Genomic DNA, 25,155 nt, shown 5'->3' on the forward strand with positions numbered 1-25,155 from the left:
ACCCTGCTTGACTTCCTCCCTATATGGGGAGAGGCTCTGTGCCGTTGCTCAGTAGCCAGGATGGCTCCACAAGTCCTTTGCTGGCCGAGCTACAGCAGATATCCCTGCTGCTCTCTGGACCTGGTCTCAGTCACAGAACACGTGGCCCAGACCGCCCAGCCCCAGTGTCTTCTCTCCTCCCAGCTCAATCAGGTCAGGCCCTTCCACGGCGCCTCTGTGGGGAAGCAGCTGAGCCATCTCAAGCGCTGAGTGTGTGTACACACCCGCCCTCTCACACACACACACACGTGCGGAGGGTGGCCTGCTGGCTACTCTGCTGGTGACGGATCTCGTGGGGACACGGCTCTGCCAAGGCCACAGCCTGTGGATGAGCCACGCCCAGCCCTCCCAGCTCTCAGAGGCCCCCTTCCCTCAAAGCCCCACTCCCAGCCTGGACAGCCCTCCAAGTCACCATGGCAACAGCTCCTGGAGTTTTTTCGGAGCCTCAGGCACCCCTCCCTGCTAGAATGGAAGCCAAGTGTGATAGCGTGCTGACCGTGACCAGGGGCCCAGGGTCCACTTTGGCGGGCGGCCTCCTGCTAAGGCACAAACAACTCATCTGACCCAGATAGAGACTCATCAGCAGAAGCCAGGGGCGGGCCTGACTCCCTGGAAACCATCGCTTCTCTGAGCACACTTTCTGGACTGTGCTGGCAGCCAAGCTGCGGATCACAGCCTGGGCTTTTAGGGTCAGGAGGTGGGCAGTCTCAGCAAGGTCTGAAGAGCCCGAAAGCCCTCTGAAAGAGGGGGCTGGCTACTCTGCTTGGAATCACATTTCTGTTCCAGCACATCTTGTTTATGAGAGAAGGGAGGCTGGGACAGGGGAACACAGAAACCAGCAGCTCCCCGCCTAGGTATTCACAGAGAAGAACTGGAAGCAGGTGTTCAAACAAACACTTGTCCACAAGTGTCCACAGCAGCCTCTTTACAACAGCTGGCAGGTAGAAGCAGCTCAAGTGCCCACCCACGGATGGATGGATAGGCCAAACGTGGTCCCGCCCCACGACGCGATATTATTCAGCCTCAAAAAGGAAGGCTATTCTGACACCTGGTTCGACACAGATGAACCTTGAGGACATTATGCTCCGTGAAAGCAGCCAGACATAGACGACAAACAGTGTGTGACCCCACTTACGAGGAGGCCCCTACAGCAGTCAGATTCTTAGAGACAGAAGCAGGATGGTGGGGGGCATGCGCTGGGGGAGGGTGGGGAGTGAATGTTTAATGGGGACAGAGGGTCAGGTTGGGAAGATGACAGTTTTCTGGCAATGGATGGCGGTAACCGCTGCAGAGCAATGTGAATGTACCTGATGCCCCTGAGCTGTGCGCTCAGACACGGTTATGACGGCGTCACGGACTCAAAGGACATGAGTCTGAGCAAGCTCCAGGAGACGGCAAGAACAGGAGGCCTGGTGTGCTGCAGTCCGTGGGGTCGCAAAGAATCGGACACGACTGAGCGACTGAACCACAACTGCAGTTCGGGGGGTTGTAAAGAGTCAGACACGACTGAGTGCCTGAACGACAGCAGTGTGAATGTACCTGGTGCCACTGAGCCACACACTCACACACGGTTATGATGATAAATTTTATGTTACTTGCATTTTGCACTGAAAGTGAATGTCGCGCAACTGTGTCCGACTCTCTGCAACCCCATGGACTGTACAGTCCATGAAGTTCTCCAGGCTAGAATACTGGAGAATGGGTAGCCTTTCCCTTCTTCAGGGGATCCTCCCAACTCAGGGATTGAACCCAGGTCTCCCACATTGCAGGAGGATTCTTTACCAGCTGAGCCACCAGGGAAGCCCAAGAATTCTGCAGTGGGTAGCCTATGCCTTCTCCAGTGGATCTTTCTGACCCAGGAATAGAACCAGGGTCTCCTGCATTGCAGGCAGATTCTTTACCAACTGAGCTCTCAGGGAAGCCCACTTGTATTTCACCTTAAAAAAAATTACAGAAAAAAAGGGATGAAGCACTGACACACGCTACAGCATGGACGAACCTTGAAAATATTCTACTAAGTAAAGAAGGCACTCGCAGAAGCCACACACCGTAGGATTCAATTTTTCTGGGAGATGTCCAGAACAGGCAAATCCTCAGCGACAGAGAGCGGACTGGTGGCTGCAGGGGCGTGGGGCAGGGGAGGATGGAGACTGCTTCATGGGTCAGGGGGCTTCTTTTCGGGGCAACAGAAATGCTTTGGAACCAGATAAAGGTGATGTTGTTGTTTAGCTGCTAAGTCGTATCCAACTCTTTGACTCCACGGACTGTAGCCCCGCCAGGCCCCTCTGTCCATGGGATTTTCCAGGCAAGAGTACTGGAGTGGGTTGCCATTGCTAGGTTATGGAAATTTTAACTCAGTAAAAACAAACATGTGAAACCAGGTTCCACCCCTCGGCAGGCAGATGACCATTAAGACCCCCTGAGAGAGTCCGGGGAGAACCGAGGGCAGGGAGTCCGGATCTTCCCCAGCCCGGAACTTCTCAGGATGTGAGGTGGGCAGGGAACTCCAGACGGGGCCCCCGCTTGGCCGTCTGGTGAGACAGAGCGCGAGCGTGTGCCCTGCCTCCTCTGCTTCCCAGGCTGGTCCTCACTGAGCCCCTGCCCCCGCCTCGTCCAGTAAGAACTCTTAGTCTGGGTGGGGGGGACAGAGAAACTTTGCGCCTGGGGACAGTCAGAGCCAGGGAAGCTGGCGCAGCGGCGGGCACACGGGCCAGAAGTGCTGCTCGTTCCCAGCTCTTCTTGGAGTCGTGGTCCAAAACGGTGCTCCCCCTCGCCCAGCAGGACCCCAGCCATCTCCACGGCCCTCAGAGCTAAAAGGCAGGGGTGCCGGGGACCCGAGGAAGGGCTCCCTGCATTACACGAGTGTGTTTCTGCTGGAAAATCTGAGCCCCTGCCCCGTGCCACAACGCTCTCTGTAGGAACCAAACGAGCCACTTCCGAAGCACCCAGAAAGCAAACCCGCCCCTCCTACAAGGTGTGCCGGCTTTCGGGTCACAGGACAAGCCCTCCTCTGACCAAACTTTCGGCTCAGTGGCTGGAGGAGCAGGGAAGATGCAAATGAGGTGGAAGTCGGAGGGCACCCTCATGTCCCCCAGGAAGACGCTGCCACGTGGGGCCACGTCCAGGCTCCTGCGGCCCAGTACGGTCATCTTGCTACTTGTCCCTCTTTCCTCTCAAACAAGGCCAGGCTCTCCTCCTCCTCTCCCCTGGCCGCCCCACCCGTGCGCTCCAGCCCGACCGCAAGCCGCAGGTGGCCCAGAGACCACTTCTCGAGCGGGTCCTCTGGAAGATGGTGGTCTCCATCATTCCAGCCCATGTCCACAGGGGTGGGGGGGGTGGGGTGACGGGGGACACACAGAAGGAGACGAGCCAAGGACCCGAGTGCGCCATGCAGGATGGCCCAGCACCTTCCTGACACCTGCGAGCATCTTTGAGCGGAGGGGGCCTGGCAGGAGGAACCACGTCTTACCTGGAGGCATCGAAGCTGTCGTAGGAGCCAACTGTGTAGTGCCGGAAGAGTTTCTTGCTGCGGTCTGCACGAGTTTCTGCACAGAGAGGGAAGAGAGACATCATTTAGAAAGTCACGGCCCCCAAACGCTGAAACCACGAGAGGCTGGCCGGGCCCCTGCGTTTGTCTGACCTCGGACGTGTGGGACCCGCTTCTCCTAGGGAAAGATCTGGGAGAGAGATGAGGCCCTGCTCTGTGGCCTAACTTTGCAAACTGTGGGGGATGCCGATGAACGCCAAGGATGACTGCTGGAGAGTCCCGTGCTCCGGTCCCCAGTAGAGGCTGAGTCCCAGGGTCCCCAGGTGGTACAGGATGTGCTCTGCAAAGAAGACAGGGCCGTGCAGGTCGCAGTGGGAGCAGTGGCAGCCCACTCGGCACATGGAACCTGCTAGAACGGTATTCTGAAGTGACGCTGCCCAGCCGTCCAGCAAACATGAGAACCTGTGGATGACTGCTTTGGGGAAAAAAGAATCTTTATTGCTATTTTGCTGATAATTGTGTGTTCAGTCACTTAATCGTGTCCAACTCTTTGCGTCTCCATGGCCTGTAGCTCCCCCCAGGCTCCTCTGTGCAGGGGATGTCCCAGGCAAGAATACTGGAGTGGGTTGCCATTTCCTTCTTCAGGGGATCTTCCCAACCCAGGGATCAAACTCGCATCTCTTGTGTCTCCTGCATTGGCAGGTGGATCTTTACCACCGTGCCACCTGGGAAGCCCCTGATTATCGTTACTTTCTCCTAAAACAAACAAAAACCAAACAAACGTGATTAAGGTCCTAATTAAGTCCTCTGCTTACTTCTCTTACTCAGCAGATTTCGAGGTAAATTTCACGGGAAATTATAAGAATGGTGTAGTTAGACTTAATTGATAGCTCAGAGCTGGAGAGGGAAAAAACCCACAAGAGCACAAATGCAAGAAATACGGCTGCTTCTGACTTATTGTTCAGATATTTCCCCCTGCACACCCTCTTTCCCAAACCCTGGGAAAATACAGAGAAATTTTGTGGTTAGCTTCAGGAAGATGGCTGAAATCTCATGCAAACCCTTGTAACTCTGTTGTCCGTCTCTCTGACCCCACGTTTCAAAGCAAATGTAATGTTATCCAAACCCAAAAGCACATTTCCAGTGGAAATGTGAACAACTGCAAAGGCGTTGAGAAGGGTATGCCTGATAACAGTTGACTCCTTTCAGGCCCAGAGGCAGCTGATGCAGCAAAAATACATGCCTCCTTCTATTAATATAAAGTGTGGTATTGCCTTTGGGGGGCCGAGAGGACCAGGTAGCCAGCTTAGGACTACATTTCCCAGCACTCCTTGCAGCCAGGCATGGCCACGTGACCAGCTCTCACCAATGGAACTTGAGCACACGCCACTGCAGGGGGGGAGGGGAGAGGGGTGTGTGTGTGTGTGTCCCTTCCAAGCTTGGCTTCTATGGAGGCCAGGGAGCTCTCCATATCCCCTCTTGCTGCTTCTCCCAGCTCAAAGCTAGGACTCCCAGGCCTGAGAGGATGATGGGATCCTCAAGGATTCCTAGCAATGCCTGGGTCGCTGTGCGTTAGCTGTTAAAGTGGGCAGCACACTTGTCCGGCCTTGGGCTACACTCCAGGGACCTGGGTGTCAGAGCAGCTAACACTGCCTTAAAGGTTCTCTGGGACTCGGCTCCCCCGGCCTCTCTCATCACTCCACCTGAGGCTCCAGTGATGCGAAAGTTAGAATCCCCTGAAGCTGGGTAACAGCCGCATCCCCATCGTGCTCCCTGAGGCTGAGCACTGACTGGGTCCCAGGCCCTGTTCCGAGTGCTGCTCCTGTACCCACTCATCTGCCCATCATGGCCCCTGGGGAGGGGGTACGTGTGCCACTCTGCACATCCCGCCAAGTCCAGCCAAGGGTGGTCCCCTGCCTTTGGTCCATCTCATGCCACCCTTCCTATCCCCGTGTGTCCTCGCCATGGAGTGAGCCACTCGCCTCCGCTCGGCGTCTGTCTTTGCTATATCATCACTGTCTTTGGGACAGGCTGGGATGTGGGACCCCTCACTGCAGGTTTGCAACCGGACAAACGTCTCCTCGAGCGACAGGTACAGAGAAACTCAAAGGAACTAAAAACAAACACGTGTGTGTGCAGTTGGGGCAGATTCTGGACAAGATACAAAAGACCGAAAAGCCCAGCGGCCCCTTCCGAGGAACAGGGAGCAAAAGCAGGTACCACGTGTGATCTCTGCACACGGCACCACCGAAGGGGTGGGCAGACCACCTCAGTCACTCCTTTGGCCCAGCCCACCAACCCGCCCCTACCCTCATCCCATTTAAGGAACCAGCTCGCTCCCCTGGAGCGCAGCAAGGGAGCGAGTTTCTGGTCCTCTGTCCCTTGTGGGGCAGTATGAGTCCTAGTAACGCCTGGCCTGATCCTCATCTGGCCTCTTTATCCATTTCTGTTGATTTAAGAGTCCAAGAACCTGGGTCTGTAACATCTCTGTCCTCACTAACATCTATCGAGTCCCTCCCCTGGGTCACGATTTGTGCCCATCCAGGCTCCCACTTGTTGGTGACAGAAGCCTGGTGAGGGAGGTAAGACTGCTGGACCCATTTTACAGATGGGTCTACTGAGGATTGCCGAGGCCAAGGCACACGCTGGGTGAACAGCATGTCTAGGATGGGTCCTCGGCCAGCAGACGGGCTCCAGGGCCAGGCTGAGAACCAGCAGACCACACCAACGGGTCCCTGGTGAGGGCTGAGTGCTCCTTCAGTGCTTAAAGGCAGGGATCTGGCCTTAGTTCTCTCTGTATCACCCCTGGTGTCTAACTCTTGGCAGACATGTGATGTCAGAGCTGGCAGACCCAATCCCAACAGTCCACTGTAATCAGCAAATAGAAACACACTTCGCACAGTCGGAGGGACCTGGGGACACTGGTCCAGCTGGGCTGTACGTATGTCCGCTGTGCTTGGCAGCCGGGCCACACGTGCCCAGGTGCTCCCCATCCTCCTCCCTGGCATCCTGCACATGTTCACGTCTAGTTACCATTCATCAGGTCCACCTGGAGGCCAGGCCCCGTGCCCCACATGTGGGGATTAGAAGGGCTCAGAGAGGGTGGGGCTCTGCTCTCTGGAGCTCAGGATCTTGGGGGCGGGGTGGGGATGCTGGCTTGGCTGAGGGCCCCAGGAGTCAGATAACTGTGTAGCGGAGGGGGGAGCACGTGGGCCAGGCAGAGCATCTGGCCAGGCCATCCCTGTGACATCCGAGTGGGGCAACACACTCCCCAGGCCCTGGAGGATAAGCAGGATTGGAACCCATTTGTGGGGTTAAGCAATGCAGCTCAGGAAACCATTGAATGACTGTGGGGATGGGCTGCTAACTGTTGTTACAATTGCTTATTTCCTGTTGCTTAAGCCCCACGTGCAGGCTCTGTGCTGGTTGTCTAGGGAACTGCTGGGCTCTGAGAGCTGGCTCGTGCCGGCCGCTGGCTGGGGTCAGAGGTTCCAGGTCGCAGGAGCAGAGCGTGTAGTCACCGTGTGTGTGTGTGTGTGTGTGTGTGTATACATGTCCACGTGTTTACCAGAGGAAACAAAGGTTTCAGAAAGAGACCGTTTCTAGATCTGCTAGCCAGGGGTTCCCAGAGTTTGGGATTTTGTGGACCAAGAAAATTTTAGACAAAAGAGAGAAGGATGTAGACTGACACCAGATTTACCAAGTTTTTAATCTGGCCTTAAAAACAATGGGCTCCATTCTGCTCCCACAATTGTGTTACAAGAGAAAGGGCAGCTTTGGGGATAATATTATCTCTGACTGCTTTGTAAACAACTCCCACCGCATGGACATTCCCTGCCCTCTGGATTCTGGACACAGTGAGACTTCCGCTCTGAGGGACAGCAAAGGGGCCCATCACATCTTCAGCATTACTGTCACCAGTGCCGCCACCATCAGCCTCATCACAGCAGCAGCAGCATCTCTACTCTCACCACCGTCATGTTCATCAGGACCATACCACCACCATCTTCACCACCATCACCACCACCAGCCCCACGAGCATCACCCCCATCACCACCACCACCATCTTCACCACCACCACCTTCACCATCACCAGCCCCACGAGCATCACCACCATCACACCACCATCTTTACCTTCACCATCTTCACCACCACCACCTTCACCAGCCCCACGAGCATCACCATCATCACACCACCATCTTCACCACCACCACCTTCACCATCACCACCTTCACCATCACCAGCCCCACGAGCATCACCACCATCACACCACCATCTTCACCTTCACCACCACCATCGTCACCCTTACTCTGATCGTCATCGTCATCACAGCCTCATCTTCATCACCACCACCAATCACCACGTCCCTATCGTCACCATCACTATTAACATCATTCCCATCATTCCTGTCTTCACGGCAGCTCTACTAAGCTAACTTTTTTTTTCTTTTCCAGTAAATGAAGTCGTCCACCTTATTTCGTCTTCCTGCAGCAGCCAGGGCTAAGTGGATTTCTTGCCGCTGTTTTGCAGAAGCAGCAGAGTGCTGTGATGGGGGATGTGGGCTCTGGGGCTACACTGGCCTGAATTCAGAGCCCAGCTCTGCTGTTGACTGGCTGCAGGTCGCCAGGCTCTTCATTTGTAAAGTGGGGATAATAACACTTCCTACTCACAGGCAAGTGGTTGAGGAGTAGACGAATTAATTCATGGAAAATGCTGCAACAGTGCTTGGCGAGTGGGAAGCACTCTGTTATCTGGTTCCTCCTGATAGGGGTAGGGTCCTCCTCTGCTCCTCAAGGCCTCCAAGATCACACATCCTGTGAGAGCAGACCCTCAGCATTGTGCCTCTGGAGCCTGGCTGATAGTCGCCAACAGCTACTGTGTTTCCAAACATCCACACACATTCTAAGTGCTTTATATGCATGAGCTCAATACTGTTCCTGTTTCTGGTTGACAAGCGAGGAAGGTGGGGCTCAGAGAGGTTGCCTGAGCTGCCTGAGGTCACCCAAGCCACTGCAAGTCACAGTCCCGTGGGTCAGCATCTGCTTGGGTCCCTGGGAGGAGGCATCTTCACCAGCAACCCATCCATGACCCACAGAGGGGCAATGGCCTTTTTCTGAGACGTTCTGAGGTCTGGAGGCTGAGGAAGGCGATCTTGGCCATGAGGTGGGAGGACGCGGGCTGTGGGCAGCCAGTGGGCATCACAGCACGTCAAGGGGAGAACCAGCCTGTCCATGCAGCCTGCACACAGCAAGAGGCAGGGCTGAAAGCTGGGCCCAGGGACAGAGGGACACGTGGGCCTGTCGCTGAGAATCCCTGGATTTTTGCTTCTGGTGGTCATGAAAGCTACTCACTCAGGATTTCTGGCTTTATTCCCTCTGGGTGTATGCTTGGATGGATCCTCAAAACTTGTTTTGTCCAAATGAGTTTTCCCCAAACTGACTCCTGTCACTTCCTAAGATTCTCCCCGCCCCCACCCCCTTCACCCCCATACTGTTTCTTTGCCCATGGCGTGGCGACCAAAATGTCTGAGATGATGGTTGTTGTAAGAATCTGGGTCCCCATGTGTGCCCCCTGGGATGCCCCCTTTCCTGCTCAAACAGGTGGTGTGAGCAGGAAAGAACCCTTCGTGGTTTCAGGCCACTGAGATCAGAGGCATGTTTGTTACTGCAGCTTTCCCTGGATAAGCTGACTGATGCAGACAACGCATGGTCTTCTCTGTCATGCAAGTCAGTACACTCCATGTTTTTGCTCAAGCCTGGCAGAACTGGCTCTCTGGCAACCAAGAGTCCTGGCGAGGGTAGAAAGGGAGACCAGACAAAAATCAAGACAGAGGCTGAATCTGGCCCCCTGTCTGGGAGGATGCCCGTTCTTTGTAGAAGAAAGTGGAGAACCACCCAAGATGCAATAGGAGCACACTCTGCTGGACACGGAGAGAGCTCGGCAGGCATCACAGGCCTCTGTGAGTAGCGGAGAGGGCGGCCTCTCTGCTTATGAAAAGCAAGGCTGAAAAACCAACCAGCTAAGCGGGAACTACTGACTCACATTTCCTAAACGACACAGAAGCTTCTCGAAGTGAATGGTTCACAACCAGGGCCCCCTCCCGGGCCAGTTTCAGGCTCAGTGCTTCATATGGAAACGCCTAGTCCCACTCAGCTTGGAGGCCAGCAGTCACTACCACTCTCGTCTGAATGACCATCATCTTCTGAACCTCTACATAGAATGAGCTTCAGAAAAATGTATCAGATGATGCCACTTTTCTGCTTAACCATTTTCCGATGGTTTCCCAATGACATCAGAGCTGCCTCTGCCTCCCTGTGCCCCTGAGGACACAGGTCTGTCACGACGAGGCCCTGTCCGCCTCTGAGCCCTCCTCTCCTCTCTTCCCTCCTGGATCACTTCACTCCTGCTCTGTAAGCCTCCTCTTGGGCTTCCCTGGTGGCTCGGACGTAAAAGACTGCCTGCAATTCAGGAAACCTGGGTTTCGATCCCTGGGTGGGGAAGATCCCCTGGAGAAGGGAACAGGTACCCACTCCAGAATTCTTGCCTGAAGAATCCCATGGACAGAGGAGCCTGGTGCGCTACAGTTCATAGGGGTTTCAAAGAGTTGGCCACGACTGAGCAACTAACACTTTCTTTTCTCCCTTGAACCTGACGAACTGACTGGCACCCCAGGGCCTTTGCACTTGCGAGAGTCTCTCTGGGACATTCCTCCGCCCGCTCAAAGCTCACTGCACTGCTGGGTCCTCAGCTCCTACTACACAGCCTGGCACACAGTAGGTGCTCGACAGCTGTGGAGTAACAAGCCACAGGGGAAAAACCCACGTTTCTGGGCCCCTTTGTTCTTTTCCAGCGTTGGCACGGCCACCTCCCTGGCTGTGAAACTGGAACAAGTTGAGGACACCGCGCAGAAGACTGAGTTTAATTCCGATGCTAATGAGCGGAAGTGGCCACCCTGCAAACTGCGAAACTGGAGTCCTCACCTTGACCTTGGGGCGACGCCCCGCGACCTCTCCCTGCCGCCCCGGACTCTCATTTTCTCCACCATCCAGCCAGACATTTGGATGAAATGACCCCACAGCTGCTCTGCCTTCTCAGGGAGACCCATCCCCCTCCACCACCCGTGCGACGGGAGACCGAACCCCCTTGCCCGGAAGAGGGCTACAAAGTGTTTAAGCTGGTGTGCCCTGAAAGCTTGTCTCAGAATATGGCCTAGAAAAATCTACAGTGAGAGGAAAAAAAAAAACCCTAGAAATTCCATTCCCTATACCTCTTGCGACTCGTGCAAGGGAGTGACAGATTGCATGACGAGATTCAGATTGTCAGCATCTAAAACAGCCCTTCCCCTAGAGCTGCTGGGAGAAGATCCCTCCCAGCTCGGCGAGGAAGCCCGGGAAGGTCTCGTGGCCTCTGGGCCTCGAGTGTCACTGAGTATCATTGAGTTCCTGGCAAAGGAAACAAGAAGGGGAATCCTCAAAGAAACTGATTAAGACTCTGAAAGGTCAAAAAAGGACTCAAAGCGTGGCGTGGGGAGGAGGTGGGCTGTAGGGGCAAGAAATGGCCATGGGGAAAGGGTGAGAACACCACAGCAGGGCTGAGGCCGCGTGAGCGCCAGGCCCCGACCCCCACCTGGCTCCCATGTGGGGCGGTCCCCTCGCTTGTGAGTTGCCGTGGACAGGAGAGGCAGGGAGGGAAGCCTGCCTCTAGACAAGGCAATGTGAGCTTCAGTCCTAGTGAGCGGCACGGCCTGGGCAGGAAAGAGCCTCTCCAAGCCTCAGTCTTCTCATCTGTAAAATGGGGCCAGCAGCAGAATGGACCTTATGGCCTGTGGGGAGGGCCCAAGTCCCTTCCCGATGGGCTGTCGGCCACTGCTGTTCTCCAGGAAGCCGTCTTGAAAAGCATCCTTCTGCCCCTGGGATAGAGGAAGACCCCAACCACGTCTGTACTCAGAACCTCATGCCCTGACCAGAACTGCCAGCCCGGCTCATCAGAGTCCCTCCAGGAAATCTGGAGTAGGAGAGACCAGTCTCTGTCCCCTGTGTAAACAGAGGATGCCTCTGCTCGAGCACCAAGGCTGTCACTGGGCACACCTAGTCGGGGGCATGAAAGAATGGATGTTGAGGCAAGAGGCTCAGGGTAGTGGGGACACGTGTAGGCCTGGAGACGGCCGAGCTGGCTCGGCTCCCAAAAGCCCCCCACATTCTGCTTCCAGAACCCGCTTCTGGGACCCGCCGGGCCACACGTTCTGCCTCGGGGTCCAGGAGAGGCCGCTGCGTCCCTACGGGGTGGTGGGGGGAAGCTTTCCTCCTTTGACTCGGCTCACGTGGGTTTTACGTCTCTTGAGCCACAAGAGCCCTCCCTGTCTTCCAGCTCCTCTGTTGTTCTGGACAGAAACTCTGGTCACCCAGGTGGACCAAGGCAGTGTCTCCGGATTTCACCCAGGGGTCTGGACAGGCGGTGGGCCCACAGATGGTGCAGCTGGCCAGGGCAGCCGTGGACACCTGCCTCCAGGTCCTACGCTCTGTGTCGACTGTGATAACATGAGGGGTTCCTAACACCCCCGGGGGCAGCATGCCCTCAGGCACGCTCCAACCTGGCCCCAGGCAGGCGTCCCCAGGCCAGCACAACCAGAGGGAGCCCACTGGGGATGGGGAGGTCCAGACGCCGCCCCGATCCGTGAGAGAGTTGAGGCCGGCCGTGGACAGCAGACTGAGCGCAAAGACGATACGACATTTCCAGGTCACGCTGCCCAGTTCGTTCCCCCCACCTCAGTGTGCTCCCCAGGGCCTCCAGCTGTGGCCCAGCCCAGTGACACTCTGACCCCGGGCGCCTGAGACAGCAGCGCGGAGTCCAAGGGAGGGGAGCACAGAACCCAGGCGTGCCCACCTGCACGGCTGCCTCACAAGCCTGGGAGCTGACAACTGGCTGAGCTCACTCGCTGTGCAGGACCGAAACTCAGAGACGAGGGGCCTCCACTGCCTTCAGAGTCCTGTCTGGGTGTGTTCCCTGGAGTTGAGCCTCAAGCCCAGCAAAAGGGGAGTCAGACAAAGGCAGGGACAGAGAGGCACACAGATATCCACAGACAGAGACCGAGATACACAATGACACAGAGATAAATAGAGAGGGAGACAGATATACACAGAGAGTCAGAGAGAGACGGTGAGTGAGCAAGACAGAGACGAAGACGGAGAGACACCTACAGAGACAGAGAGACACACACAGGGAGAGACAGAGACAAAGAAAAACACAGAGAGACGGAGCTCCAGAGACCCAGCGAGAAGAGGAAGTGGTCTTTGAGGACCTCCAGGCCTCCCCCCTGCCCGCCTCTGTTCCAGCCCCTCCCCTGGACTCTACATCTTTTTGGCTGTTACTGTCAGCCCCTCGCCCCAAAGAGGCAGAAAGGACCGAGAGGACCCCTGCACGTGGGGGCCCCACACCCTCACCACGTGGCCCCCCGCCAGCCCACGAGGTGGCGCTTCCTGCCTGGAGTCGGCCGGCGGGGCCCCCAGCATCCCCACACCTCCCGCCCACGAGGCTCCCGCCATCTCCGGTGGGTTTTAAATCAGACACTGTTCAGGCTACACCCGGGCCTGAGCCAAGGGCAGGCTCCGAACCATAAGGAGGAAAGAAATTACCGACGGGGATGGAGACTGAAATAACTTCTCTGTTTTAAAACCGACAATGCCCATGGGCTCCATGCAGTGGAGGACCAGAGACAGGAGTGTGGGAAGAAGCCTCGGTGGGCACAGAGGCAGGTGTCGGGGGGCGGGCCGGGGTCTCAAGTTCACCATCACCTCCCACCGGGGCCAGACCCCAGGACTCACGAAAGGGGGCAACCAGTGTGAGGGGCTGGTGAGCCCGCACAGCGCAGGGGGCCAGGGAGCTCAGCACCCAGCTCTACCACCACGGTCACCGCGCTGGGCTGACAGGTGCCCACCCCACCGCTGGGCACGGAGGTCAAGACCTCACGTCCGAGGACCACTGGCTGAGGGACGCGACTTTGACCTGAAGCCACTTCTCACATTCACACCATGACAGCTTGGCTCACTCACTCAGTCACTTCATCAGCTGCAGGCCACGGACCAGCACCTTCTGGGAGGTTGATATGGGCCTCATGAGGGAGGGGAGGGAAAATAGGGACCCTGCTCCTCAAAGACAGTTGGACTGCATCCCACGTCCCCACTAAGGTTGGGGGACTAGCTCCCTGTGGCTGCTGTAACAAGTGACCACACATCTACTGGCCAGGAACAACAGAAGTCTATGACCTTACGATTCTGTAGGTCGGGATCTGCTGGGGGTCTCAGGAGCTAAGATCAAGGTGTGGGCGGGGCTCCTGCCTGTGGGGGGCTCCTGGGGTGAGCCTGTCCCTTTGCCTTTTCTGGCTTCTAGAGGCTTCCCCATTCCTCGGTTGTGACCCCTTCCTCCACCTCCCAAGCTGGCACTGTGGGTCGAACCCTCTAATCCCCATCATTCTGATTCTGGAGTCTCTCTCTCTCTCTCACAATTTAAGGAGCCCTGGGACCCAGGATCATCTCCCCTCATCTTAAAGTCAGTGGTCTAACCTTCTCTCCATCTGTGACCTTCCTTGCCCTTGACCACGTATCTGGACACAGTCACCTGTTCCAGGGATCAGGACACAGACGTCTCTGGCCATCACCTGCCCTCCATGACCACGGAGAGACCGTCCCTGCAGGACAGCACAGTGGGGCCCAACTTGCTCAGAACACTGTTTAAACCCCTCAGTGAAGGAACTCAGAATCCTGCTCTCGGGTCAAGAACTCCCCAGGAGAAAGGACAGTGCTTCTCTAGCAAGGGCATTTCTCTGTTTGCAGGTACAGGACAGAGCGCAGGTCAATGTCTGACTGCAGAGCCACAGAGAGACCCAGGTGGGCACCGACGCCTCTGACCCTCAGCCTCTCCTCTGTGTCGCTGCTGTTGTTCAGCTGCCACGTGGTGCCTGAGTCTTTGCGACCCCACGGACCGCAGCACGCCAGGCCTCCCTGTCCATCTCCATCTCCCAGAGCTTGCTCAAGCTCATGTCCATTGAGTCAGTGATGCCATCCAACCATCTCATCCTCTGTCGTCCCCTTCTCCTCCTGCCTTCAATCTTTCCCAGCATCAGGGTCTTTTCCAATGGGTCAGTTCTTCATATCAGGTGGCCAAAGTATTCGAGCTTCAGCATCAGTCCTTCCAGTGAATATTCAGAATTGATTTCCTTTAGGATGGACTGGTTTGATCTCCTTGCAGTCCAAGGGACTCTCAAGAGTCTTCTCCACAGCTTCAAAGCATCAGTTCTTCGGCGCTCAGCCTTCCTGATGGCTCAGCTCACATCTGTACATGACTATTGGAAAATCAGCTTTGATCATACGGAACTACGTTGGCAAAGTGATGTCTCTGCTTTTAATATGTAAAGGGAGATAAACGGTTTGACCTGTGCCCGAGGTCCCTTCCGTGAACAGAACCAGCCTCTGGACAAACAGCAACCCTCCCCCCGAGACCTGCAGCCCCACTTTTGCCGGGGTCAGGCGCTCTACCCTGAAGCGTCTTGGTTTCGGTGGTCCAGGCCGCCTCCACAGTGGGCTCCGGCACCAACACACACCTGAGTCACTGGTTCTCTTAACTCCCAGCTCCCTGGAGGACCGCAGGGTGCCCGTGTGTGCCGTGTGTCGTTAGCCCCGGGAAGACCGGCTCCGGGCTCATCCAGCTGGGTAAGGACTGAGTGGCAAGGGCCGTCGGAAGTTTTCAAAAACTTGCCATGAATTCACTTTTGAGTGGGCGTGTGCAGTGGGGCATGGGGAGTGCCAGCCATCACCAGTCCCGCAGGGTCCCCAAAACATGCTGGCACCACACGAGAGCTGGACCTGCAGACGCCAAAACCCAAAGGAAAGGACGGTGCTAGTCTCGAGCTCCAGGACGAATGGAGTGCGCTGCAGAGGACCGGACACAGCAGGCCTGTGTTTCTCCGCAGTCATCCCAGCCCGCTGCCCACAGTAAGACGAAGGGAACACCTGCAGGATGAGCAGCCGTCGCTTGGCTGAAGGAAGATGGGGCTGCTTGTGCGGCTGCGACTCAGGAAGCTGTCTTCCTGCCCCACGCCAGGCGCAGCTGCGAAGCCCTCACGGAACTTGGCGGTAGCTGGGCTCGGGCCCACCCGCCGAGGCCCGCCAGCACCAGATTCACCTCCTCCGCCTCGGGAGAGATGAGCCCACGCGCCGGGGAGCCAAGGGCAGGTGGGGGCTGTGCTGTGGCTCAGCCAGGATGCTCGGTGTACGGGCAGGGGGGCTTTAAAGCAGCAGGGAGGCTGGGCTTCCAGAGCAGTGCTCGAGGACGGGGTGTGGGGGGCGGTGAGGCTCCCAGGGCTGCCACTGCCGCCGTCACAGTCCTGACCTGTGCGGACATCCGTCACCCACCGTCACCATCACAGGTGACCCCCGGGGGCCGCGCACGAAGCGCAAAACACGTGAGCTCTGCTGGGGTGCTCCAGCCACCCTGCGCCCTCAGCCGTGGTACCCCACTGCGACTGTGCAGGCGAGGCTGAACAGCAGCTGGGGTTCCTACCTCGAATCCCCGTTAGGAACTGTGAGGCGGGTCGACCCCCTCTGTGCTCCCCCAGTCGGCGTCCACACATCACCGGCCCCTCCAACATCAAGACCCCTCCCTCCCTGGGGAGCACCTCCTCTTGGGTCCCACTTGAGTGCAGCCTTTCCCTGCTGATCGTGGGGAATCGCAGGGAAAGGCTGGTCGTCCCATCCACCGCCCTGCCCTGCCTGGCACGCTCTGCCCCGCGCTGAGATGGCCTTTCTCCCCACCAGCTCTCTCTGTCGGCCATTCTACACCCACTTCCCAGTTCCTTTCCCTCCAAAGGACTGGGGTGGCCAAAAACAGTCATCCCCAGGCTCCTCCCAGGGGAGGCCGTGTGACTGGGTCTCGGCCAATGAGGCAGGAGCCGGCATCTGCTGGGAGGGGCTTCCTTTCCCCAAAAGAGGTCCCCCCAGGGCACGCTCCCTTTCCCATCTGCACTGTGGAAGTCAAGCTGCACCACCCCTTCCTGGGAGGGAGTGTCGGGAGGGAGTGTCAGGACAGCAGGCAGAAGAAGCCAGGTCTGGCCCCGCCTTCCTGTCGGGTGGGACAAGGAAAGCCCTGTGCATTAGGGTAGCGGTTCCGGTTCCGAGGGACACGTCTTCTCTGGTTTAATCAATCACTGCACCATGAACCAGATGCTGTTGTTCCGGGGGCAGAAAAATCAAAGCACAGACAGGTTAGGCGACAATCCCAAGTCACACAGCTCTCGAGGGGCGGCCGGACTGGTTGTTAGGCTGCTCTCTGAATGCCTCTGCTATCGCCGCCCGCAGCTCCACGAGGCTCGGCCAGAACACCAGACATGACTGGACCGTTTTCAAGGCGCTCAGCCTGTGGGCGGCAGAGCTGGGACCCTAGCCCGGCTCAAGGGCATGGCTCACACTTGAGTCCCCTTCATCACGTCTGTACAGGACAAGCCTTCCAGATGAGTCATTCCCTGCGGGAGGTGCTTTACGATGCTGCGCTTTGAAAATCACTAGAGAATGCAGGAAACCTGGACCCCGGGCTTTCAGATTCAGGAGCCCTGTCTGAGGATGAGCGGGACCTGGCCCATTCAAGGGCAGGTGTGGGGACACCCGAGCGGATGCCTTCCACCCAGGCGCCCGGCGCTGTGACCCGAGGTCTGAGGCTCTGCTTTACCCACCTCTCTCCCCATCTTGTCGCCCTTGGGCAAGGGAGGCTGGGGCTCCACTCGGGGGAGGCCGAGTAAGCCGGGTTCCTGGCCACATTTCCCCGTCTCCACCCTCCCAAATTGTCTGGACAAATGAATAAAGCTGCTAGCTGTCAATGAGTCGCTCTCTACTCTACAGTAATTAGAAGGTTTAAAAAAAAAAAAAATCAGCCCAGGCGGCTCAGTGGAAGCATTTATACTGATCCATGGAGCCAGACAGGCAGTTTAAGTGGAAATTACAGTAAATGGAGGACTCGGAGCCTGATTGCATGTTGTTGCTAAGCTTGGCGGGAGCGCCCATGCCAAGGAGGCTGTCCTCATCTCTCTCCATCACGGGGAGCATTCAGGGGGCTGGGGGAGACCGAGCTGCCCTGGCCCAGCAGCCCGGGGCTGGCATGACTATGCGGAGGGGCAGGGTGCTTGAAAACACGCCAGGCCCTGGGAGCCTCCTGGTACCGAAGCCGGCAGCCAGGCCCTGGGGGGCAGCAGGCTTCCTTCCTCTGTCCGGCCAGGATACCTGGACTGACCCCCTCTGTGCTCCCCCATCCTCGGCCTCCACCATCAAGACCCCTCCCTCCCCGGGGAGCACCTCCTCCTGAGTTCCACTTGACTGCAGCCTTTCCCTGCCAATCACAGCGCCTGGCACAGAACCGAGGTGCAGGGGAGCCCCTACTGTGGAGCCCCTCTCCCCATGCTGATGCCGCCCCTCCCTGGAGGCAGGGTTCTCGGCCCCCTTCCCCCTGGAGGGGCCCGGAAAGGTGACGTGAGAGACCCAAGGACACACAAGGGGTGAGCAGCGAAGCTGGATTTAAACCCAGGAACCGACTGGGGGCGGAAGGATTCTTTTTAGTTCCTTAAAATCTTTTTTAGGGGCCCTGGCAGCTGAGGCTTAGGAAATAGGACACAGAGAAAAATGGGACCTGTTGAGCTCCAGGAAACCGCCCTGATCGTGTGGGCAGGTCGCTGAGACGTCCCGGCTCGGCCTCGATGTAGGCACACCTTGGACGCGGCACGGTTCAGGACTAAGGGAGTAACTGGATTCACCCTGGCAAGAACCAGGGGGTCTGGGAGGCTGAGGAGGATACAGGGTTAGGCGGCGCTAACAGATCGCACAAAGACCCACCCTGACGGTGACCTTACAAATGGCACGCACCAGCCTCTTGGGCGCGCATTCCCTGAAACCCACCAACCTGTCCCCCAAAGATGCTACAGGTCTGTGACAGATACTGAGGCTGGCAGTGGGTGAGGACCAGCAGGTGAGACCTGGGGGGGGGGGGGGGCGGGCGTTGCCAGAGCCTCAGCCGTTCATGGCTCAATGTCTCCTTGTACAACCTCAAGGGGACCCCTGGGAGGCGGTGGGGGGAGGGGTGGTCCTTCAAGGATCGCCGAGCTCCCCAGCCTGAGCCCTTGCAAGCTAGCTGTGTCCCCTGTCCTCTGCTCCTGGGAGCGAGAGGGTGCAGTTGGCAACAACCTACTGTAGAAGTTGAAGAAGGCGATGCGGGCTGAAAATACAGATGGTGTTTTCTTGTCTCAGAGGCTACCATACCGGAGAAGCACCCAGTTCACTTGATTTAAAACACACACACACACACAGAGAACTAAAAAGCACACCAGCCATGCTTTCTTTGCAGAAGGGCAAGCTGGACGAGTCGGGAGGCACACTGTCGGGGGAACACAGGAACCCTGGACACATCTATGCCTTTAAGTCACAGGGACTCACAATGCAGTCGTCCGCCCTTGGAACTTAACAACAGCGCTCACTAGGAATAGATGCTCCAGTTGGTCTTAACTCCCTGCACCTTCCCCCGCCCCCCGCCCCCATGGCAGCTTGAAAGGACTTTGGAGAATCAGGCCCCTGGGACACTAACAGTACCCAAGATGCTCAAGTCTGCTGGGGTGACTTGACGGCTACCTTGATTTTTCTCTTCTATCTTGGGAACACTAGAAAGCCGTTAGGGAAACAATAGCCTTCCCTGGTGAAACACCACCACCAGAAATACACTAATTCTCAAACACACCCAGCACAGAGCCATCGCCTCCACAGCCAGCCACCCCGACTAGCCCAGCGCCAGCCCCGGAGGGTCAAGAACAAAGACTCTCGTGCGGCCGCCCGCCGGGAGCAGGTTCGGGAGACCACACCGTACCTCCAAAATGAACTTTCTTCTTGAACCGGGAGTTCTCAGCCATCGTCTCTAACCTGGGTGTGACCATCTCACTCAGGCTGGTCCCGCTGCCGGTCTGGGTCCATGCGGAGCCCGCATCCACAGGGCCCCCTCATCTACTATTGTCTGTTAATCCAAGAGGAAAAAAGTTGCAGCCCTCCGCAGTCAGAATTGTGGAACAAAAGGGAAAAAAAAAACAGGAAGAAGAAAGATGGCTCCAAGTGTTTAATCCGCAGGGAGGTTTTCAGATTTGACTTTGGGAGACCACACGTCGGGATCGGCGGAAAATTCGGTTCTTTGACACAAGTTGTAAGCTCCAGATTGGAGCCCGCATCCTTTCACTTCCCACTGTACCGGGGATGGTTTCTTTTTTTTTTTTTTCCTAGTGCTGGTTTCCATGGCAACGCATCAGTCACTAGTCTAAATAAGTGCGGGTGAAGGACGCCTGGAAACCAGTGCAATTACGCACGCCATTAGCGGGGAGAGGAAAGTGATTCAACCCCGCGACGAGCACGGGGCCGAGGTAACACTTAGAGTCTGCTGTCGTCCTTGTCCTGAGGATTCGCTTTCTCATTTTGTCACACAGGGTTTTCTTGGTCCCAGCGGTTTCTGAGCCCTGCGTGCTGCAAGGTGGACGGCCGGGTGGAAAAGTCCATTCTGACCGCGCCACCCGGCGGAGCCAAGGTCAAAGAAAGGGACAGGACCTCAGTGAAGCGGGTCTTGGCTGAAGGCATCCCTTGGGCCTTCCACTGGTCCCTGCATCCCTGGAGGAGGGGAAGGGGTCTTCAGGTGCTTGGAGGGATTGGGGGGACGTGCATGTACTCTGCACACTCAGTATGAAGGCTGGTGGGGAGCAGGCTGCAGGCAGGGCTTGCTGTCGGGCAGGCAGCTGAGCCTGCCTCCTTCCTAGGGATGCCCTCTCACCTCATGGCTCTTGCTTGGGAAGGCTCAGTGGGGTACAGGCCAGGCTGTAGATCCTGTTTTTCCTCTGTCATCAACTTCTTCCCTTAAACAGCTGCCACGAGTTCATGGTGTGGTCCCGGACAGGACCCCTCACCTCTGAGCTGCAGGATTCCCATGGGTCTGAAGGGCTGGTGACTCTCAGTCAATGTCCTTTGGATTCTGAGAAGCAGGCCACGTGGCCAGTGGGCAAGCAGGAGCCAGGTCCCACACCCACCAGCTGCATGGCCCGGGTCCAGCCTCTTATTTGTCAGATGGGGTGATGATAATGAATTATCTAAAGCTAATTATCAATGAATTAAACCAGTTACTTATTACTTAATTTAACAATTAATACATAAATCATTAAAATGGGATGTTAGGGCTGTGAATGATTTTGTTTCAGAGTCAACGTGAAGAGCACAAACCCTCTGCTCCCTGTAGACCTGAGGCTGGACGCCGCCTGGTTTGAGGTGTAACTCGCCCTCAGAGTCCTGTCCACCCAGCCGTGTTGGAGCAGATGCCCCATGAAGACTCAGAGATAAGGACACTGGCCAGAGAAGTTAAGTGAGTGGCCTAAGGGCACCCAGCCAGCTAAAGGGGAGCCTGGAACCTCTAGGCCCAGCCCTGTACCTGCCAGGTATCCCTGTCTCCTGCCGCACACCCCCAGGGACGCAGGGCTCTCAGCTGACCGGTGGGGATGAAGACCAAGCGGGGGCTTCCTCCCTCACCCCAGCTAGGGACGTCCCCAGCTGGGTGTCCTGGAAGATATGCTGGTTCCCAATCCTGCCCCCCTGGGGCCCAGACCTAAGTGGATTCCTGCTTCTCCAGGGCCCTGTCCCTCCACTGGCATTCCGACTGGTCTCTGGGCAAAGCAGGGGGTCACAGAAACAGCCCGTGCCTGACACACTGGAGGCCCAGGGGCTGCGGCCACCACTCCCTGGGAGAGATCCCGTGGGAGGCAGCAGTGGAGACAGGAGGGTAAAAACATCGCGGCTTTCCCTCCACAGCCCAGCCCTTTCTCCGTGCTCCATGCCGCTCACACGCCCTTCAGCCCCGTGTCCCCTCCCCCAGGTGGCTCAAAGCCTCGTGTCCTGGGAGGCGCCCCGTCCCTCTCGGGGGCGAGCTGCTCATGGCTGCAACTCCCGCCAGGTTGCTGACCGATTCGGTCGGGCAAACCGGGCCCTGAGGGCAGGGCTGGCCCTTTCTCATCTGTGACCTTCCACAAATTTCTCGCCCTCTCTGAGATTCAGCTTCAGGAAAAATGGGCACGCAAGAACACGTCCTCATGTAAGGGCTACCTGAAAATCACGAGTCAGCTGGGGGCGGGGTTGGCTCCTGGTGGCAGAGGTGGGTCCGACCCGGATGCCCCTGCATCCCCAGGCCTGTGGCCCGCAGACGCCCCCGTGTATCCACTGCACATGTGAACACTCGGCAGAAACTTGAAAGCGTCACGCGGGGTCATCGCCTGTCCAACCGGCCCATCACAGAGGTGGGTGTGGCCCGTGCGTCGCACACACACACACACAGGCCCAGGACTCGAGAGATGACAGAGGATCTTCTCCACCCTATGTGGTCACAAGGGCCTCGATCTGCACCCCCGACCTGACGCCCAGGGGCTCTGGGACTTTAGGGAGGTGATGAGGGTCAGAGGGAGGTCACAAGGGTGGAGACCCCACCAAGAGACTAGCATCCTTATAAGGAGAGGCAGGGCTTCCCTGGTGGCTCAGCTGGTAAAGGATCTGTCTGCAATGCGGGAGACCTGGGCTCAATCCCTGGGTCGGGAAGATCCCCTGGAGAAGGGAATGGCTACCTACTCCAGTATTCTGGCCTGGAGCATTCCATGGACTGTATAGTCCATGGGGTCGCAGAGATGGACACGACTGAGTGACTTTTACTTTCAAGGAGAGGCCAGAGACCAGAGCTGGCTCCCTCCAGCCTGCGAGGGAGAAGGCGGCTGCCTACAAACCGGGAAAGGAGCCCTCTCCAGGGGCTCACCTGGTGCCTTGACCTTGGGCTTCGGCCTCCGGCACTGTGAGGAGTAAATGTCTACGGTGTGAGCCCCGGTCAGCGTGGCCCCAGCAGATGAGAGAAGCGTGTTCCTGCATCCGGGAGGCGGGGATGGACAAGGCGCTGACTTGGGGGATGGAGAGGGGGCCCAGGGGGTGGGCCCACAGCACCAGGCGCTCGCTCACTGCACCATGAAGAGAGCGGCAGACCCGCACCCATCACACCCACGGAGCTTCCTGGGCGGGAGACTGAGGACACCGAGACACGTTCACGTCTCTCAGCCGATCACCTGCCTCTGATGACTTAGAACCCGGCAGGGCAGCCATGCGTTCTTGAGGCTCAGGTGCGTGCGTGTGTGCATACACATTCACACTCACGCACGCACACACGCACCGTGGGGAGGACAGAACACAGGCGGGGGATTTGGAATTCGTCTACTTGCCAAGGAGACCTAAAACTCAAAGCTCCTTTCCAGAAGCCAAAGGAGCTCAGTGCACGCTCCTGGGACGTCAGGGCCCCTCTTCCAGGCAGGACTGAGATCAACGCGTCCCTGGACCCTGCCTGGCATCTCCCTGGCTCCAGTTACTGCCCAGGACATCGAGATGTCTCTTCTTGTCGTGTGCAGACCCGGTCTCCCAGGCAGGTTCTGTGTTCATTCCCGGGGGGGCCCAGCCTCCTTCTCAAGTCCCATTCACGGGTGTCACAGAGAACAGTTGCGTGTGTCGGGGCGTGTGGGGTTTTCCTGGAGTGTGAGCAGCTCACAGGCACTCACAGCATTCCCCATCTCTGACACTTCGTCCCTGGCATCTGGCACAGGCTCGGTTCTCAACGAGTTATATGCTGTCCCTTGGGCTTAATATACAAACCAAAGTCATAAGTAGGAGCCACAGATCCAAATGCCTCCAGGCAGGCCATGCGTCAAGGAGCAGGTGTCAGACAGCAGGGAGTGGTGGGGTCTGAGGTCGACAGAATCTCAACGATGAGCAGATCCTAACTTCCAGGGAAGCGCTGTTTTGCAGGACCCCTGGCAGTGCTCTCACGGCAGGCAGTCCTGTGTCTAGGGGCAGTCTGGAGGTCCATGGTCCCAGTGCTGGAAGGTACTATGAGCAAGTGCTGGCAGGGCCGGGTGTGGTCAGTCCTTAGCTACCTCCAGGTGAATGGAAGACCTTCTCATAACTCTCCGAGCTCAGATCCTACACTCTTGTCACACGACTCACACAGAAACACAATGGACTCTCCGGAAATGCCAGTGCCTTCAGCATCAAGAGAAGAATATCCTTCGTTCATCTGGAGCTTTTCGATGATGCTTATCGAGTCTCTACACCACATCCCTGGTGGCAAGGACCCTCAGGGGGTGTGAGCGTTTCAGGCGACATATCTGGGCTGATGATGGCACCTCCCTGAGCGGGAGCATCCGTCTAACTACTGTCTTCCGGTCAGGCGGCCCCCGAGGCTGCGCACTCTGAAATAACCCTGGACGGTCACAGCCTGTTTCACACTCCCTGCCACCCCAGGGGTGAGGAGTGCCCCACCCCCGGTGCCCAGCCTCCTCCCACCCTCTGCACCCTATGGGGAGTGACTGTGGACACTGCATTTCCCAGATGCCTTGGCCGGGGCAGCAGCCAGGTTCTGGAGATGAGACCCCTGTGCAGGGCGGCAGGGCAGTGCCGCTGCTTTGCATATCCCTGGTGGGAGGGTCCCACACACCCACAGGAACGCCTCTTGGGTCTTCCTGCTGCCCTAACTCAGGGGCAGCGCTGGCTTCTGGCGGTGACCTGTCTCTGGGTGGCATCACTTGCCCCCTTCTCTTCCTCTCGCCCTTCCTACAGTCTTGTCACATAAACACACTGGATTCTCCAGCAATACTTTTGAAATCAATCTCCTGCATTCCAGGGACTTCCCTACTGGGCCAGCGGCTGAGACTCTGCCTTCCAATGCAGGGGGGGTGTGGGTTGCATCTCTGGTCTTGTGGCCAATAAACCAAAACATAAAGCAGAAGCAATATTGTAACAAATTCAATAAAGACTTTAAAAATTGTCCACATCAAAATAAAAATCTTTTAAAAAAATTTCCTGTATTCCACCCTCTCTGTCTGAAGCACCTGCTGAGGTGTGTGTTTGCTCCTAACTGGGCATTGGCTGATAAAGGGTGTGATGTGAATTTTTTGGAATGAGGTGTATTATGGGTTTTTAATGTAAGAATTTCATTGAAAGAGAAAGGGATCCTCGCACATAATTGCTTTTAAAAATGGGTGCATCATGCTTCTCAGAGCTGGGGGCTCTCAGACCTGCAGCGAGAGATGGTCTCCTAAAGAATTGAGAGGAACCGAGCTGGAAATAGGAGTCAGAACCTCACCTCCCACCCTGCCGTACCTCAAAGGCTCACGGAGCTTTTACCTGGAGAGCTTTTCAAAGAATCTCTCAGCTCAAAAGCAGGACCAATGACAGGAGCAGTGGAAGCAGGGTACATTGGGCTCTGGAAGACTCGAAGCCTCCTACGCACAGGTTTGGAATAACCAAAGCTTCCCGAGGGGCACCAGGCAGAGAGACGCCTTGCCACTGATGTGAGAGAGCCCTGGCTCATACTCTTCTGCTGGGTCCCTACTTTCCTTCTCGAGACAGGATGCTCTACCAAGTACCATCAGACCCCGCTGGGGGTTGACAAATATGCTGACTGTCTCTGTGGCAGGTAGGCCGTTAAGCAGCCCTGAGGATCCCACCTCCCAGTGAGATTCCCATCCCGTGAGTGTGGGACCTGCGATGTGCCTCTGA

At 57.0% G+C, this 25,155-nt stretch overlaps 1 protein-coding gene across 5 annotated transcripts in view; it reads right to left on the reverse strand.

Moving 5' to 3' along the window:
* SHANK2 (SH3 and multiple ankyrin repeat domains 2) overlaps window positions 1-25,155 on the reverse strand; it is a 561,554-nt gene that overhangs the window by 199,422 nt on the left and 336,977 nt on the right. For all 5 annotated transcript variants that reach the window (XM_024987497.2, XM_015461388.3, XM_015461387.3 and 2 more), the window contains one exon: window positions 3,509-3,584. In XM_024987497.2, the coding sequence (XP_024843265.1) occupies window positions 3,509-3,584 (76 nt within the window). The remainder of the gene's footprint in view (window positions 1-3,508; window positions 3,585-25,155) is intronic.

Source organism: Bos taurus, chromosome 29, assembly GCF_002263795.3.
Source record: "Bos taurus isolate L1 Dominette 01449 registration number 42190680 breed Hereford chromosome 29, ARS-UCD2.0, whole genome shotgun sequence".
NCBI lineage: Eukaryota > Metazoa > Chordata > Mammalia > Artiodactyla > Bovidae > Bos > Bos taurus.